The sequence below is a fragment of the Anabrus simplex genome, chromosome X (genome assembly GCF_040414725.1).
Source record: "Anabrus simplex isolate iqAnaSimp1 chromosome X, ASM4041472v1, whole genome shotgun sequence".
In the NCBI taxonomy this organism is placed as follows: domain Eukaryota; kingdom Metazoa; phylum Arthropoda; class Insecta; order Orthoptera; family Tettigoniidae; genus Anabrus; species Anabrus simplex.
Genome location: NC_090279.1, coordinates 124,227,339 through 124,244,333, shown reverse-complemented (window position 1 = coordinate 124,244,333; position 16,995 = coordinate 124,227,339). Strand labels below are relative to the sequence as shown.

Genomic DNA, 16,995 nt, shown 5'->3' with positions numbered 1-16,995 from the left:
TTTTCTGAAGGCTACAAATACTGATTAATTTTTGGAAGTGTATTTCTTCTCATGCTTTGGAAAGTAAGTTATTGTAAACATCTGATTTTATTTCCAAAAAAATTCTTATGTTTTCCAGATGCGTTTTGCCTGTCAAAAATAGTACAGTGATATAAACCCTTATGTCATCTGAATTTATGTCTGACATATGGTTCCTGTGCACAACGTATAATTTTGACATTTTCACAATGATATTCTTCTGCAATGAACAGTAACTCAAAACACTGAACTGGAGACAGTTGCGGTCCGTCGGATTCTGAAGGTTCCTCATGCCCGTCCCTCACAGAAGCGGAAAATAAAATTCTCCTCCGTAGCTGCCCACAACTTGTATTTTCCCTTAGAAGATGCTCGTTTATTTGCCCCAGAAAAACCAGGCGCCTGCTTCATTTCATTAGAAGGTACCGGCGTACCATCATCTGCTGATATCATATTTATTTCCACTGTCAATCTCAACATTCTACCGGGAAGGGGATTGAGATCGACAGAATTAGTTGCCCCATCGCCACTTCTGTCATCTGTAAAATACCTGTAATTTTGTAGAAACATAGTAATGTCATCTATAGGTATATAGATCTTCCAACATTTCTAGTACCTCATTCAATGTCAGACTGAAAAGGGAGAGAAAACATGAAATGAATATCAGATACTCTCCATAACTGAAACTGGACAAAAAGCCTACTTTATGTGACCAATGACACATACAGGTAACATCATGCTCTTCATGTCAATAACACATGTTTAAATTGTAATATTATGCTTAAGAATGTATCACTTTCATTTCTGACCCTTTAAGCAATATACAAGCATAAACTGCAAAATATAATTACATTTTATCACACGCTTTCCGTGACATAATAACGCGCAGTTGCTTCTCCTCTTCAATCCAGTCTGTTACCTCTTGTACTTGAGCGTGAGCTGACTGACCAGTGCAGGTTGCGAATTTAAAATGTTCCATTTCAAATCCCAAGACCTTTCTTTGAGTACTTCCAACAGGCAGAGAAGTTCAAACAGGAAATTTTATTAATATTAGGTCTCACCTGTAGGTGACATTGGGCTTTGACAGATTAAGAAAGGATTTCAGCTTCGTCATTCCACAAAGAGAAATGCATTTTCCTGAATGATTCCTTTTTGATAACTCGTTGAGAACCTGCTTCACAATTTGTTACTCCAAATGTAATGTAGACTAATACACCGCCTCAATCTTGATTCGCAGTGTAGCTTTTTCCTTCACTTTTGAAGGGAATTAGAAGATGCACACTTTCTAGGTCAGCGGGATGGGTTTTAAAGGTTGATACAGTCACTGGGTTCTTAACCAAAATTTCCGAGCTATGAATCTCTGTGGAGCATGGTAAGAATTATGAAATGAAAAATCGTGTACCTGTTGTTTGAAACCGACATAAATCTGTAGCTCTTAAGGTTATCACTCCCTTCACCAAAAGCAATAAGATACGTAAGAGACTAACATCATCACCCTAAATCGAATTGGTGAGGGGAGATCGATTTGGCTAAATTTGATGAGAGGGAGAGATAAAATGATAGACACCCAGCACTTGTTCAGCATGTGTAGCCAGTAAGAACGGTAGGGGTAGGCCAAGGTGTGAATATGAGAGGCAGGTTAGAGCAGAAGTAGGGTGAAGCAGGTATGTACAATTAAAAGTTTGGTACAGAATAGGATGGCATGGAGTTCTGCATCAAACCAGTGTATGGGCTGATGACTCAAACAAAAACAACAACAAATGTAGAACGACATAGCAGGCTTGTCGGCAAATGTGTTGAAAAGTGGAGGTGACAATTTTCAGAAATTATGGAGGATAAGGTAAGTCTGTAAGGCTTCGTGACCTCATTAAATTTCATACCTTTAATGTTTACCTCCTTAGAAACTGAGTCTAACCATCGTCGTCTTAGTCTGCTACTTCACTTACCCTCTATGGCTGAGCCCATTATTCCCCTCGATAACACATCATCCTCCATTCGCCTTACATGATCCCAAAAATAGTCAGGTTTACACATTTATCGAATGAGTTCATTCATAACTTGGCCTTTATCTCCCTTCATTCTGAATAATCTCCTGCCATTGTCTCCACCTGTTTGAACCAGCAATCATTCTCACTCATTTCATGTCTGTTACTTAAAACTCGTGAATAAGATACCCCACTTCCACCAACTTTACTCCCTTGCAGCAAAGTTCCTCTAGAAACAGACCGATGTAGAGATACTGTCTCACAACTGCGAGCTACTTGCAGTAACTTTTCACAAGCAGGGCCGTGACTCACAGTTTTCTCGAGATGTTCACTCCTATTCTGTAGCAACTGGTATCCAGAGTCTCAGTTCCATTTACCAGGTCATTCAGCTGTTGTTCCTGATTCACAAACTGACTACAGTAACCTACACCACGAACTGTTAATATAAATATAAATTTTATACCATGATAACAGGTTTAAGAATTAGTAGGATAACTGCAAGGACTCTGTAGAAAGTAGGCCTAATTTTCACAAGCTCACAATTCAGTAAAAGTGGTTGTTAACATACTGAGTATCCGTTCACATTAAAAATATTAAAATCGTATGATCATCATGCCAATATTTATATTAAATTTTTGTGTATTCTCAGTGTAAATTCAGTTTGTTAAAAAGGTTGTTTGAGGAGAAGTATTCTCTTCTCTTGCGTGTATACTTGATTTCATTGATAAAAGTACTTCGAGTGTCTGTAGATAATTCTCGATGCTCGTTCTGAAGGTTTATTTATTTATTTAATCGTATAGTGATTATAACTACAAATTTATAAGTCGAGGTCCAAGTATTTCAGCCACTCTGCAGCACTTTCTGTAAGATGAAACAGGTCGCTGGGGCTTCCGGAGTAGGCATGAAGAGGGCAGCGCGGGATGACATCGTCCATGGTCTGCTCCTCTTCATTGCATTCACTAATTGGAGAAACCATCCAATCCCACTTATGGCGTAAGAAATTGCAGCGTCCATGCCCAGTCCTCAGTTTGTTGAGGCGACACCATAATTTTCTTGGGGTGTCGAATCCCTTCATTTTCAGGGTTGGATTTAGGTCATGAGCATTTGTTCCAGATGTTGAAATTGAACACTCATCCCGCCAGCTCTTGTTTAGATTAAAATTATCCCTCAAGAGTCGGACAGCGAGTATACTAGCTGGTCTCCTAGATCGAAGTCGGCGTGGCGATGGGTACCAAAATTCCTGGTGAACTGGTAATGAGGGAGATGACCAGATCTTCTTTCCTTCACTCGGCAGAGCTTCCTTTCTCCTCAGGTGAGGTGGGGGATATGACTAAGCACGGGTAACCAGTGGCGAGGTGTTGACTTTACATTACCAGTTATGCAGCGCATAGTATCATTCAACTTAGTATCCACTTTATGCACATGTACACTTTCCAGCCATACTGGGGCACAGTATTCCGCTGAAGAGTAGACAAGACTGATACCCGTTAATCGTAAGCAGTCAGCTCAGGCTCCCCAGGAACTGCCACAAAGCTTATGTAGGATGTTATTCCTTGTAGCGAATTTGTGAGAGAGCTTGGTGAGATGTCCTTTGTAGCTCAGAGTTCTGTCCAGTGTGACTCCTAGATATTTCGGGAACGGGTTGTACTTTAGTTTCTCACCAAGGAATAAGACAGATGGCTCATAGTTTGCGAGTCGATTGCTGAGATGAAAACATGAAACCTCGGTCTTAGAAGCACTTGGGATCAAATGCCAAGACTTGAACAAAGTTGCCATTTTGACCAATTCTGCTGAAAGAATGCCTTCTCCATCCTCGAAATTTCTGCTTTGAGCAACGCAATATCGTCTGCATAGATGAACTTAGTAGCTGTGGTTGGTGGTAAGTCATGGATGTATAGGTAGAAGAGAACTGCGGCCAATACTGATCCCTGTGGCAGACCGTTATTTAATTTTCTTTTGCGACTTTTAGAATCACCTAGGAATACTACAATCTCTCTCTCACAGAGCATGTTGGAAATTAGGTTTGCAATTTCCAAGCAGGGAATTACTCCCAGCACTTTAAGAATTAGTCCATGTCGCCAGACAGTATCATATGCACTTGTCAGATCAATAAAGACAGCTGTTGATTTTAACTTCTTTCGGAAGCGTGCCTCGATGTGAGTGGTAAGAGACAAAACTTGATCAGTGCAGCTACGATTTCCTCTGAAACCAGCTTGCTCTAGGGGAATTACAGCGTCAATGAGTGGTGCTATCCTAGTGAGGAGGACTCGCTCCAAGAGCTTATAAGTGCAACTGAGAAGTGCTATTGGGCGGTAGTTTCCAGGTCTCTGCTCCGGCTTTCCAGGTTTAAGAAGGGCGATCACCTTTGACTGTTTGAACAACTTCGGCAGGTTATTAGTCTGAAGGATGTATGTAACAAGAGAAGTGATCCATTTTATGCTATGTGGACCCATATTTCGAAGGAATTCGTTGAAGATATTATCAGGGCCAGAAGCCTTACCGGTTTTCAGCATTTTTATAGCAGCTTCAACTTCCTGAATAGAGAATGGTCTAGACAGTTCCTCATTCTTCTTTGTTCCATGTTTGAGCTCGGTTAGCTTACGTTTCACAGTTCTCGTATGGCACTTATCTCTCTTGGCTCGGGTGACTTCAACCATTCTATTTGCAATGGCATCTAGGCTCAAGTTAGTGCACTGCTTTTTAGAATAATGTTTTCCAGTAAGTCGATTTAAGACTCTCCAAGCTTTTCTGCTCGATTTTGCAAAGTCCATATCTTTCACTGTTGCTTCCCACTTTTCTCTCCTATTCTTGTCTAATGACCGTAGAAGCTGTGAACCTATTTCATGGCTGCCTGTTGTCAGAAGCGTCAGGATAATGGAGGAGGTTTCATCAAAGTTAATAAAGCACTGTCAATGATAATGATTCCGCCTGTAAGTAAATTATTAATATGTGGCTAAGGTTGTGTGTAATCTGTTCATGGGTATCAGACTCAATTTAGCATTAGTTCAGCAACATCAGGCGATTGTTATCCAAACGCAATTTTTGGTTTATCAAAAACATTTTGGTCCACAATTTGTGAATCTTTATGTGTATTGTACCATAATTGTCAATTTTTATACTACCGTACCTTATATCTAGATTATTTAAAAATTAGTACAATGCAATCTGTACCTCAAATGTCCATAAAGAATGACCAAAACATGCCTGTTCTTTTAAGTAAACCTGACATGAATTTGTAACCCCCTCCGGAGGTTGAATAAGGTTTTGAATGGGAGGAAAAAACAAAGAATTATACATTGCACAGTTCAGCACTGTCTATACAGATAATGAAGTTTATACAGTTTAGTCCAGATTATTTTCAGACGTTTACAGAAGGGACTGAAAATAATGCAGTTTACATTAACTTTGTATTTACCTTGATAGTTTAGTAATAGAGAAGGGACCTTCCGCATTTGTACAGAATGAAAGTTACGCTCTTGTATTTGCCTGGGATGTTTCTCAATGCAGTGAAAACTACGGTAATCGTTGTCTCAGTAACTGAGTGGAAGAACTGAGAACAATAGTTCGAAGATTTATTTGGCACCAATCCCAGATTAATGGGTCGAATAGTTCATGAGAAAGAGGGCGTATACTTTGGCGTGTTTCGTCGTCCGTTACTTTGCTGCGCACCATGCACTCCCATTTCTTTTTTTAATACGCCCATTCTCGCTTCGCTCAGTTTAGTCTGGTGTAGTGCTGATATCGTTTGATTTATTAAACCTGTATTACTTCCCTTTCATTCAAACTGCACCGTGCCATCCTTCTGCTCCACGCAATGTCATTTCAAATTGACAGCGGGTCAATTAATTATGATAATCAGCTCAAATTGGCCGTATTGACTTTGTAATTGATTGGGTGGTTTATCTCTATATCCTTTCCCCCAACGAATAAGGAGTCATAGATTTCAAGGCACTGAAATGATTACGGTATATGAATTCACCAGATGATGTCAACATTCATATCAGTGAAGAGATTGCGATTTCTACTATCAATCTACGTGAGGAAACATTCCGTAATGAAACGTACATCTGCTAGATTAGACTTCGTGCTCTCAGGCGGATAGCGATCAGACTATTTCAAACACTTCAGAGAGAAAGACAGAAACACTGATTTGGGATGATTCATACATACAAGTAAGGTAGAGATCTTTACTGTCTAAGATATACCACTTCCATCTCTACAACATTGATTACTTAAAGAGAAACAACAAAATGATATTGGGCCTGCAGGTATCTATACGACGTATGGAGGTCGGCAGCGGGTGTAGAAAAGGAGTCGTATATGATATATTGATGTCGGCGTCAAAGGGTTAATGTGGGGCTGTTGTCAGTTGCCTCAATAAGGGAGATTACGATACAGTAATTAAGGTAAAAGTCTGCAGGAAGTATGACTTACCTTTTGTTCTAATTCGTGTAATGAATTGATTACAGTTTTCACTTAATTTACTGTAACTACTAAATATCACCTTTCCTGAAGTATCACAAATGTAATTAAAATAAGGAAATAGGTATAAATATATTTACAGTCAATTTCTGTGACGTACGTGGTCAGTTTTTAGAACTCAACTCAATAAACTTGTATGAAATATAAAATAATTAATTATGTTTATTAGCTTACTGTTGTCACCTCCTCGTCTGTAAACTCGCTGTCACAACCAAGACAAATCACGAAAGTATGTAATATTTCGGTTACATATATCACTCAAATATTCTCCTTGTCCATATCGTACTAATGTTATGTATTATTTACTTGTAATCATAGTTTGTATTTTAAGGGAACATGTACGCGAATTTTTTTAGAAAATAAAAGAATTGCTGTTATACTATCCCCCAGCCTTTCCTGAATCCAACCATATACAATAAGTACACATTATTAATGTTTTAGGACCTTTTACAGCGCTAATCCTAAATATCTGCAGAACTCTGCCACGCCCCTTTACATTTCAAATGTATTTAAACTTCATAATATTTCCTGAACAAGTCACTTTGGGGCAGTAAATGTAATATCTGTGCAAAAATAGTAAATTTCACTTTCAAAAGTTGGCTAACCTGCACGATGTTCATCTTTCTCCACATCAGTAATAAATAAACTATAGTGTTGATCACAACAGTTTTTCTTAAAATATAAGTAGCAAATATTTCCACAGATATGCTGAGGACAAGGAAATTTGGTGCAGGCAGGCGCAAGTTCTATTTACATCTAGGGAGCAAGAAACACAAATCAATACCAGTAATGGTTCTGGTGAGAGTGAGGTTATGGTGCAATCAAGTGCTTCAAAAAAGAAACTGAAATATTTGGACGATTCAAACAGCAGTAACTTTAGTGAAGAAAAGATTCCAAACATTAATCCTGGGTCTGTGATAATTGAACTGAGTGTTGTGTGCAGTTTACTGAACAAATGTTAGAGTGTAAATATTGTGAAAGTGAAAGTAGTATTGAACTGCTTGAAGATGTAAATAGTAGAAAGAGTTTAGTCTAAAAACTTATCATTATGTGCAGTGTCTGTGGTCATGGTCTCAGGGGTAAATAACAAGAGGCTTTATAATATGAACACAAGACTAGCCTATGGTATGCGCTGTATAGGCAAAGGGTATAAAGCAACACAAACTTTCTGTGCAATTATGGATTTTCCTCTACCTCCTCACTGCTATTGACAGAATAGTTGCCGAGGCGGAGAGAATGTTTAAGGTGACTTCCAAGGAGGCAAGAACCAGAAAAAGGAATATAAGGAGGAAGAAAGAGGATGAAGAACTTCTGAACCAAGATGATTATGGGGCTGGAATGCATTAAACACATCAGGTTACGCCACAACTTTCATTAAAAGCAAAGTTAAATTTTAAGTCCGATTTCACAGAAGTTCAATTTTCTGACATATTTCATTTAATAGACCAGAAACTACTGAAGCTAGAAGGCTGAAACTTCATACATAGAATCAGTACGATAATTGAAGAAAAGTAGACTACAATCATGGACCCCTCTTTAAAAATTAGGACTTGACTTCAGCTATCACCAACAAAAAATTGCTGTATTTTTATGTACCAAGTTTTAATTAATGCTGATAATTCATTTCTTTCTGTATGTTCTCCGTAGTAGTCTTCTTTATGCACACACACATTCTCTGTATACAGTGAAAAATGGTGGATTTTATTGATAAGTTTCAGAGATAAAGGTACCTAAAACTGTCTACACTCCCAAAAAGTAAATTACATACAAAGGATGAAGTAGGCTAATTATTAAAATACTTGACTAACTACTTTTTCTTTCTTGTTTTATGGTTCTAAAGGTTAATTCCACTTGTACAGTGAATTTCGGGTGTATATGAAGCATACTACTGGTGATATCTTGTGTGTGATTTGTAGTTAAAATTATGGTCCTTTACAGAGATGTACCCTTAAGTTCTCCCTTAAGCATGACTGGTACCAGTGTGCATGCTTCATAATGATAATTGTAGAGATTTTTATAAGAAATTAGGCTTGTTGTGAAGTGAAGTGAGTCTCCCCAATACCTGGAAATAGTTGCCATATACTAGGCAGCTTACATGGTAAAACAGAGGGTGCACAGATTTCCATGAGCAATTGTCTCTACATACCTCAAATTCTCCCATAGGAATCACATGATTTCATTGGTACAAATTGAAGCTTATAATGCTCAGCCTTTCCCTGGCATGGAGTAGCCGGTCTGAGTGCAATCGCTGTTGCTGTATGAAGATTAACAGCAACACTGAGAAGCATGATAATTAGCAAAATGGAGCTGAGACCCTGGCTATGGGAGCTTCCCACTAAAGACATGTAGAGAATTGTAAAAACGCCCGTAAATGTTCGTTAGATAAATGGCCGATGTCTCCCTCGCTTATTCCGTTTCCTCATATGTTTGCGTGGGCAGTGTGTAATGTGTTCTTTTTGGAGCACTGGCACGAACTGGTATGCACTGTGCTGTGCAAGTCTGTGAAAAGTGTGGCCTAATGCGTCATGCATAGATCATAAGATTCCTGTAGATCGTCGAAAATATTTGTGAATAATGGTTGCAACAGACAGTTTCCTCTTGTAATTCACGTACATTTATCGATAGAGTCGTCTTTATTGGAAAACAAATTCTTTCAGTATGCCCAATATTTGGCCACCTACAGGTGTGACGTCCGGGGAACTGAACAATCTCCAAAGGACTAAGGTGCATAGATATGTGACTCCGTGGTCACCTTTCAGGTTATAATGACGAATCCTGATGTTCATAGCTTGTCTGTAATTTCAATATTGTTTATTTTACCCCAGATTTTATTTGATATTTCTTTCCCGAACGGTGCAGTCCTTCGTTTCTGGGTAGATGGTCGCTACAATATAAGGCGTATTAAAAACAGATAGCACAATCGCCGTTCAATTTGGAGAGATCTAGAACTTTGGTCCTATGGTTTATTTTCGTGTCTCAATTGATACGTTAGCGCTGCATATCTCGATTATTATGAAATCCCTCCAACTCGATTGTGACTGGCATGAGGAAAAGGGGCCTGCCTTTATAATGAAAACTCTCCATCTCTACTGTGAATGGTAGTTGCCAAATGAGCCTGTCATTATAGTAGAAATTACTGAACTCGATTGTGATTGGCGGTAGGATATGTGGCCTGCCATTATCAAGGAAATTTCCACAATGCCTACCTCACATCGGAAACAACGTATGGTGTCCTGCCTGTTTTCTTTCTCGGACTCGCTAAAAGACATGTAATTTAATATAATCTTACTAACTGCCTTTAGAGTAATTTACGGAGAAATCCGTATACAATGTTGAATATCATAGTGAAGCACGGGTACATTTGCTTGTCATTATATAAACTGTGTTATAATTATGTGTTAATGTTATAATTAGAAATTTTCTGCATCTCAAATTTTACCCTGTATCGGTACATTATCTTCTCGACTTTATATTATGGAAAAGTCTGCGAATTTCTTCTGAACACTCCCAGACACAAAAGAATATTCAAGGCAGTCAGCAACCACTGCACGTGAATTTAACAGAGATTCTGGCACATCACTTCATGCCAGAAGAAAATCCTGAAGACTACGTGCCATGTTTGCTGCCTGCACAAGAGTCAAAGTCTATTGAACACTTTAAGGCACATCATCCTCTTGCAACTCATCATCATACGGATTCCCATCACTTACAATATCTATTGCTTTAGAAATTGATAAGTTGGCATATATGTCTTTTATGTTACTTGTATGCTACTTTGTGTTACTTTCCTCTAATTCAGAACCCTCGGTTCTATTGCAAAATTCATTTTTGTTGTTCAGTACAGCTGTCAAAGTGAACTTAAAATATTTCTTAAAAAACTGGATAAAATTTGCCAACATGTAGGTTGGACTATTTCTAAAATTTACTATAAACTTACGGGTGTGTTCATTTTATGACCTATGAAAAGGGTAGTTTAAGTATTCCTTTATGACATTTATGACAGCAAAACCTCGTTAAGACGTTCCTACAGGGGACAACAAAAAAGAACGTGCTAAGCAAGGAAACCTACTTCTCTATATACGAATAAAAACTACCCAACAAGGATACAGAAACAACAAATACGACTTTTCCCGACATGAGGTCACTTTACGTTGTGTAGCCGCGGGTACAGTGTAAACTATACCATATCTAAAGATGAGAGGAAAGTATTATTAAAAGGTGTGAAAAAGGCGAGAAAACAAATATGAAAACCTTTTCTGCTGGGGCTCATAAAATACCAAATGCCCTGAGTAGGGAAAATAGGCGGAGCTGGCACACGGGCTACTGCGCACGATGGCCGCGACGCGCAATCCACCTCTAGTCACGCGTTACGTCCTCTGAAACCTCCAGACAATAGGATGCCGTTATGTTATGCAATAATGTCAAAAGAGGCTACTGAAAAGGGCGCCTGATTTGAGAGAGCATGTGTTAGCGAACACGGGGTCTTTAGCTCAGTCTAGACATGTTGTGTGCTAAGATGTTGTCTGTCCAACCACCTGGGCCAACTCTTGTAGGACACTTCATTCCGATGTGGTGGGGTTCTAGAATAGTAAAGCTCCTCCAGGGGCACCCTTGCCTTAGGTAGGAGTCGAGTAACCTGTGCTGTTGTTTTGCCTGCATTGGCCAAATCGCGGTGGTCTGTATCTGAGTCTAGGCATGTTGTGTGCTAAGCTGTCGTCTATCTAACCTCCTTGGCTAACTCTTGTAGGGGGCACTTCAACCCTAGGTAGCAGAGTAAATGCCACTCCTAAGGATTCGAACGTGGAGTTGACATAAACTGAAAAACTAAAGAGCTTAATTGCATTTCAAATATCCTCACCCTGATTGAAATATGTGTACGATGAAGATGTACTGACTACAGTAAATGACTACAGTGTACATGTCAGCGGAAAAAATGACTTTGCGAGCTAAACTGTACTTTTCCAATCAGGTGTTGTAAAGGAATGCGACAACGTGTTATGACGCAAGACATCTGACTTGAGAGAACCCGGAGTCTTCAGCTACAGGTCAAAGCTTGTTCGGTTACGTCTCAGAACTCACGAGTCTCAGAACTCACGGGCTATAATTAGTAACAAATAGTATCAAAACTGACGACTACAAACTGGTAGCTAAAGTAAACATTCTAATGAGTCTCAAAATTCACGAATCCTGACAGCAGGTGCTTGCGATGACTGCACGAGGGATGAGGTGCGCGGGGACTCACGCCTCCCTTCAACCCATGTTTTTCCATCGACTTAGGGCAGTCACCCTGCTAGCAGATTGCCTATCAGTTGTTTATCTAGTCTTTTCTTAAATAATTTAAGAGCCCCTGGGGGCCCTTTTTAGTTACTTCTTATGACAGGCAGGGGATACTGTGAATGTTATTCTGCCACCCCAACCCAGGAGAAAAAATAATGGTTAGTGAATGAAAGAGACCGAGGTGTATTAATATCATTATTTTAAAAATATTTTGCTGTTGTCTTAAAGTTAATATAATACATTTCTTACCTTTCACATAAATTTGTAATACTGGCATGTGGCCTCCGGGGAGGTCTCGTGCAGGTCTTTAGAGTTGACCTGCACGTCTGTGAGGATGAAGTCCTACCTAAGATGAAGTCTAATGCTGCAGACGGCACGAAAACCAGTCCCCGAGCCATAGGAATTAACTAATGAAAGTTAAAATCTCCCACCCGACCGGAAACCGAACTCGGGACCCCAGGACCCCTTGGACCAAAGGCCAGCATGCTAACCATTTATGCATGCAGCTGGACGAGATAAAATTAAAGTAGGTGTATTTCCCACTGCTAGTTAAAAGAAACTGTCAGTTGTTAGTACTGGGGCTTAGCTCCATTATGCGGCCAGAAGGCGGCATTTATTTGAATAAGGAGTTTTATTTAGAGATATTAGATGTCAAGCCAGTTAATTCACTCATTTAGTTCAACATTTGGAGATTCATTTGGAAAAAGGCGTATTTCTAATTTTCGTAAGCGTTCATCTATTTGCTTACTTCAATCGGTTATCTACCAGGTACATTTAAACCGAAAAAAAATATCCGTGTCGCATCCCATTATTCCGCGCGATATAAATGAATGATATTTGAAACTCATTCGATTATTTTATTTTATTATTTATCGATTATTTAAATAATCGGATGGAAGTTATTTGATTATTAAAAGTATTCGATTAACCCATCACTAATAGGGTGGACATTTAACCATTCAAAGAAAGATTGGCCTTGCTCGTGAGTTTGAGAATGGCGCAGGCAGAGAAACTTACTCTTTCTAATCCTCTTCCTGGAATTCGTGAGTTTTGAGACTGGCGCAGGTAGAGAAACTTGTTCTTACTAATCCTCTTCCAGGAATTCGTGAGTTTTGAGACTGGCCCAGGTAGAGAAACTTGTTCTTACTAATCCTCTTCTTGGAATTCGTGAGTTTTGAGACTCGTGAGTTTTGAGACGACACGGCTTGTTCGTGGTGTCGTTACTACAACTCTTGCTACTATGATGACGTCACTCCACCCAGATCCCTTTTTTTATGAGGTGAGGTGGAGGGGTAGAATTGCGTCAATGATATACTGCCAGTCGTAAGGGTGACTAAAAGGGAGGGTAACTCTGGCGAGAACTGTGCTAGGATACAGTGGTAAATAGACATAGACAGAGCCTTATAGATGCATTCCCTAATTTCTTCTTCTTCTTCCTCTTCTTCTTTATCTGTTTACGCTCCAAGGTCGGTTTTTCCATCGGACTTAACGAGGGATCCTACCTCTACCGCCTCAAGGGCAGTGTCCTGGAACTACAGACTGGGGTCGGAGGATACAACTGAGGAGGATGGCCAGTACCTCACCCCGCCTCGCCGGCGCGTTACCTCTCAAAACCTAACTGCTGACGTGATTATGGTCAAAAGTGTTAGGTTAACCGATGAATTTGACACCAGACTTAACTTTACGAGGGCGTTACAGTCTCAAGTTTGAGATTCGATCCTACGCTCAACCTAAATAGACGAGATGGGAGATGATCCACGGATTTTGATGCTGAGATTGATGGAAGCTGATGGCTACACATAGGACTAGGAATATGATGTAAGGTGTAATACAAATGCTTCATTCATAGGGGGCGTATATTGGGAAGCATCTTCGATGTTCTAGATACGGAGAGCCTAGCATGCACATATCAGCAAGAAATAACTGCATGTGCAAGTTGACTAGCTTTGGATGTATTTGCTGACACATAGAATGCAAAGTTCATTTTTTCCACAAGTTCGCAAGTTAGGTACAGTACAATCACACAGGAAGACCTAAACTATCTTCAGACTAAATACCCAATATAATACGTTAAAAATAATGTGCTGCTGGAATTTAGCCCTGCAGGAGTTCGCGTATTATCAGAATTCCCGAATACAGAATAAGATCCCTACCTACACTTCACGTTCGATGCCCCTGCAGGCCTAACGTTGCGTTGAACACGCGGTAACCTCGCGGGACTTGACATGGTACCAGGGAAATGGTGTAAGACTTAATACATATTCTTTAATCATTGAGACGTAATGCTGAAAAGCGACCTTAGGTCTTGGAGAGTTGAGCGACCGCGCAAGGTATAAGCCAAAGAAAGACAAAGGCTACGAAAGGCGTGAAAATTAAACACTCCTTAGCCCTCGTAAACCTAATAGCGTGGGGGCTCGGAAAAGAACAAGAGTTAACCGTGGAAGGTCGGATAGGATAGATAAAATTGAGTGGCCTAACACAAGTAAGTAGAAGCACGCGTGTACATGGGCTCTTATTGCACTAATCCGGTGGAGGCTGTGCTAGTGCTTTCTTCACGTATTACCCTAATTCGAGGTTCTATCATCCCAACCGGATGCCCTTCCTAACTTGCGACTCTCGGTGGAGTGATGTAACATAGGTAGGAGGGTGGTGGAATACTGCTGTAAGAAACGACTAAGAAGGGGTGTTATGGGTTCTTAGCTTCCGAGCGTGGTATTAGCGGCTAGAGGACCACAAGCTGAGTCTGGCATTAATTGTATTTAAGTTGCTTTGAATAGGGAATCGAGGGTTGCTATTAATTTGAAAGGATGAATTATTCCCTAGAAAAACTGCTCTACCAAAAAGAACTAAGACGGAATAATCGAATTTTTAATTTAAAAATATAATAAGTTTGAAACTAAAATTAAAAAAGTGGAGAATATCAATTACTCTCACGGTAAAGAAATCTGTAAAAGTTCACATCATACATAATTGTTAGGCCGTAACAATACTAGAAGTAAACATTCAACTGTCAACATTGAGAAATACAGGTAGTTTAATACAAAACGTGTGGCATTCAAAATGACAGGCGAGGACTCTATATAACAAAAAATTTCAACGTTTAAAGCAACCTTTTTGCGTGCAATTTATTCTTTCTTTCTTTGTTGGCAACCTTACTACAGTGCCACTCAGCTGACGAAGTAAGTTTCCAGAACATTATAACAGGGTTGCCATGTCTGCAGCACTTCGTAACTGAATCAATTTCCCTTCAGGTAATTCTTATGGTGGCCTGTTTCACTAAAATTTATCCCATGTAAACCAGCTCTAAAGAGGTGTTATTGTGTGTTCCAGCCTCGGTGCGAACTCTGTGCGGCACTCTGCGGATCACTGGCGTAACATGTGGAGATAAGGTAACTGCAGCTGAAAGAAGATACCAGAGTGGTGGAAGAATTGGAGAGAACTAATGAGGAGACAGAGAACAGCCCGAGTTTATGGGAAGAAGTGCTGAAATAGACTGAGATGGTGATAGAACAGAGGGAGGAGGCATTTGGGAAGAAAGTAATGGATGTGGAGAAAGCACGTAAAGACAGAGAAGAGGAGGTGGAGAGAGCATGAAAGAAGAGAGAGGAGGAAATGGAAAGAGCTTGTAAGGACGGAGATAAGTTTGTTGAGAAGAGAGAGCTGGCGTGCGGAATGAGAGAGAAACTTCCTCCCCAGAGAGACAGACAAAGTGGCGGAACAAAGAGGAAGGTCCACGGTGGCGGGAACTGCTCGTCGAGTACGAACCAGGTCAAGAAATCCTTCAGCAAATTCTACATTGGGCCTCTGATCAGGGATATATCAATTCGATGAATTTCCTTCTTGCAAGAAATTCCTGTGTGGACTGGATGAGCACCGATTTGAACCATGCTGCATATAGGGGACAGCTGCATGTTGTGGATGCTCTGGTAGGAAAGGAGAAAATCGAGGTCGAGTGGACTATCTCTCCTTTGGAAGGAGTGAGATTGATGTGAACATTGGTACCCACAGACAAGAAGTGCCTGCACTGACCTTGTCAGCCATAGAGGGCCAATTGGAGGTGGTGATGCACCTGGTGGAGGAGGGAGGTATTACTGGGGAGTTACTCAGTGTGGTCACCTCGATATAGTGATGAGCCTCACCACACTAGACCCCACTAGTCTCAATGCTAAGGCTAATAGTTGCACATCTCTGTCCGTTGCCAAACGGAGGGGGGAAGCCACCATGAGGTGGTACGCTTCCTAGAGCAGTACTCACTGAGCAAGTAAGTTACTTGGACACACAACAGTAATGTAGTGTGTCTCCCTCTATCGATACTATGATCATTACCTGCGCCGTGGAGGTGAGGAGGAGCCCTTCCTCCTCTCAGGAGGTTCAGTGCTACAACAGTGAGGGATCCTACCGGTAACAAAGAACTCTGTGTTGTGTCGTTGCCTAGAAGCGAATGGTATTCTGTGCTAAGGTTTGAACTAATGCAAATAAATTGTTCCAAGGTAATAAAACTGTTAAATGTGAGTTAGTGTTGGCCCCAGAACCATCTTCCTTGTGATTAAATTAGCAGCTCTCTGTAGACCATATGCCGCTCTCTAATTGGGAGTTGAGTAGAGTAATATACTTGCACAGTATCGTCCAATTAAGTGGTTGAAGCCGCTCTACAGGCTGTTGACAGTGTGGATAGTCAACACCATAGATCATCCAGGTAAGTGACATCGAGAAACGTTTCCGTTGAAGACACTGGCAACGAAATATGTTGCATGATCTCAGATAGGTAGGTAGCCTTCAGATGTGGCACAGATGGGAAACTTGAAATATTGTACGTGCATTTCCCATCACACAGGTGACAAGCACTTCAGTCATCTTATAATTTTCATGTTTTCCCTCCTCACCATTACATTTATGCTTTCAGTAGTTCCTGCATTGAGCCCAGCAGAAGTATTTGAATTACCTTTTAAACAAGGGTGAAGGCGAGAGTCGATGCAAGTGGCTGTGTCAGCGGAGAATAAGGCAGACATATGATTCACGTATCCCAGTGCTTGAAATGCAATTTTACCAGAGTATGAAATCAGGCTTGAAATTAGAAAGTACATTCTGAGTTTAATTGTATGGTATTTATCAAAATAATCATTAATGATCTCAATTAACTTATAACGATAAGTATATCTTTTGCAGTAAATATTTGGTTTGAAAAGCCGTTGGCTCAATAAACTCGCGTCGTCACCCTGAAGTAGTGCAGCTAATT

At 40.2% G+C, this 16,995-nt stretch overlaps 1 protein-coding gene across 1 annotated transcript in view; it reads left to right on the top strand.

Annotated features, from left to right (window-relative positions):
- The window catches only part of LOC136886552 (zinc finger protein 37A-like), a 49,851-nt gene extending 34,649 nt beyond the window's left edge, over positions 1–15,202 (top strand). The window contains exon 2 of the mRNA XM_068230900.1: positions 15,090–15,202. Coding sequence (XP_068087001.1) covers positions 15,090–15,202 — 113 coding nt within the window. The remainder of the gene's footprint in view (positions 1–15,089) is intronic.
- Positions 15,203–16,995: the final 1,793 nt, after the last annotated feature.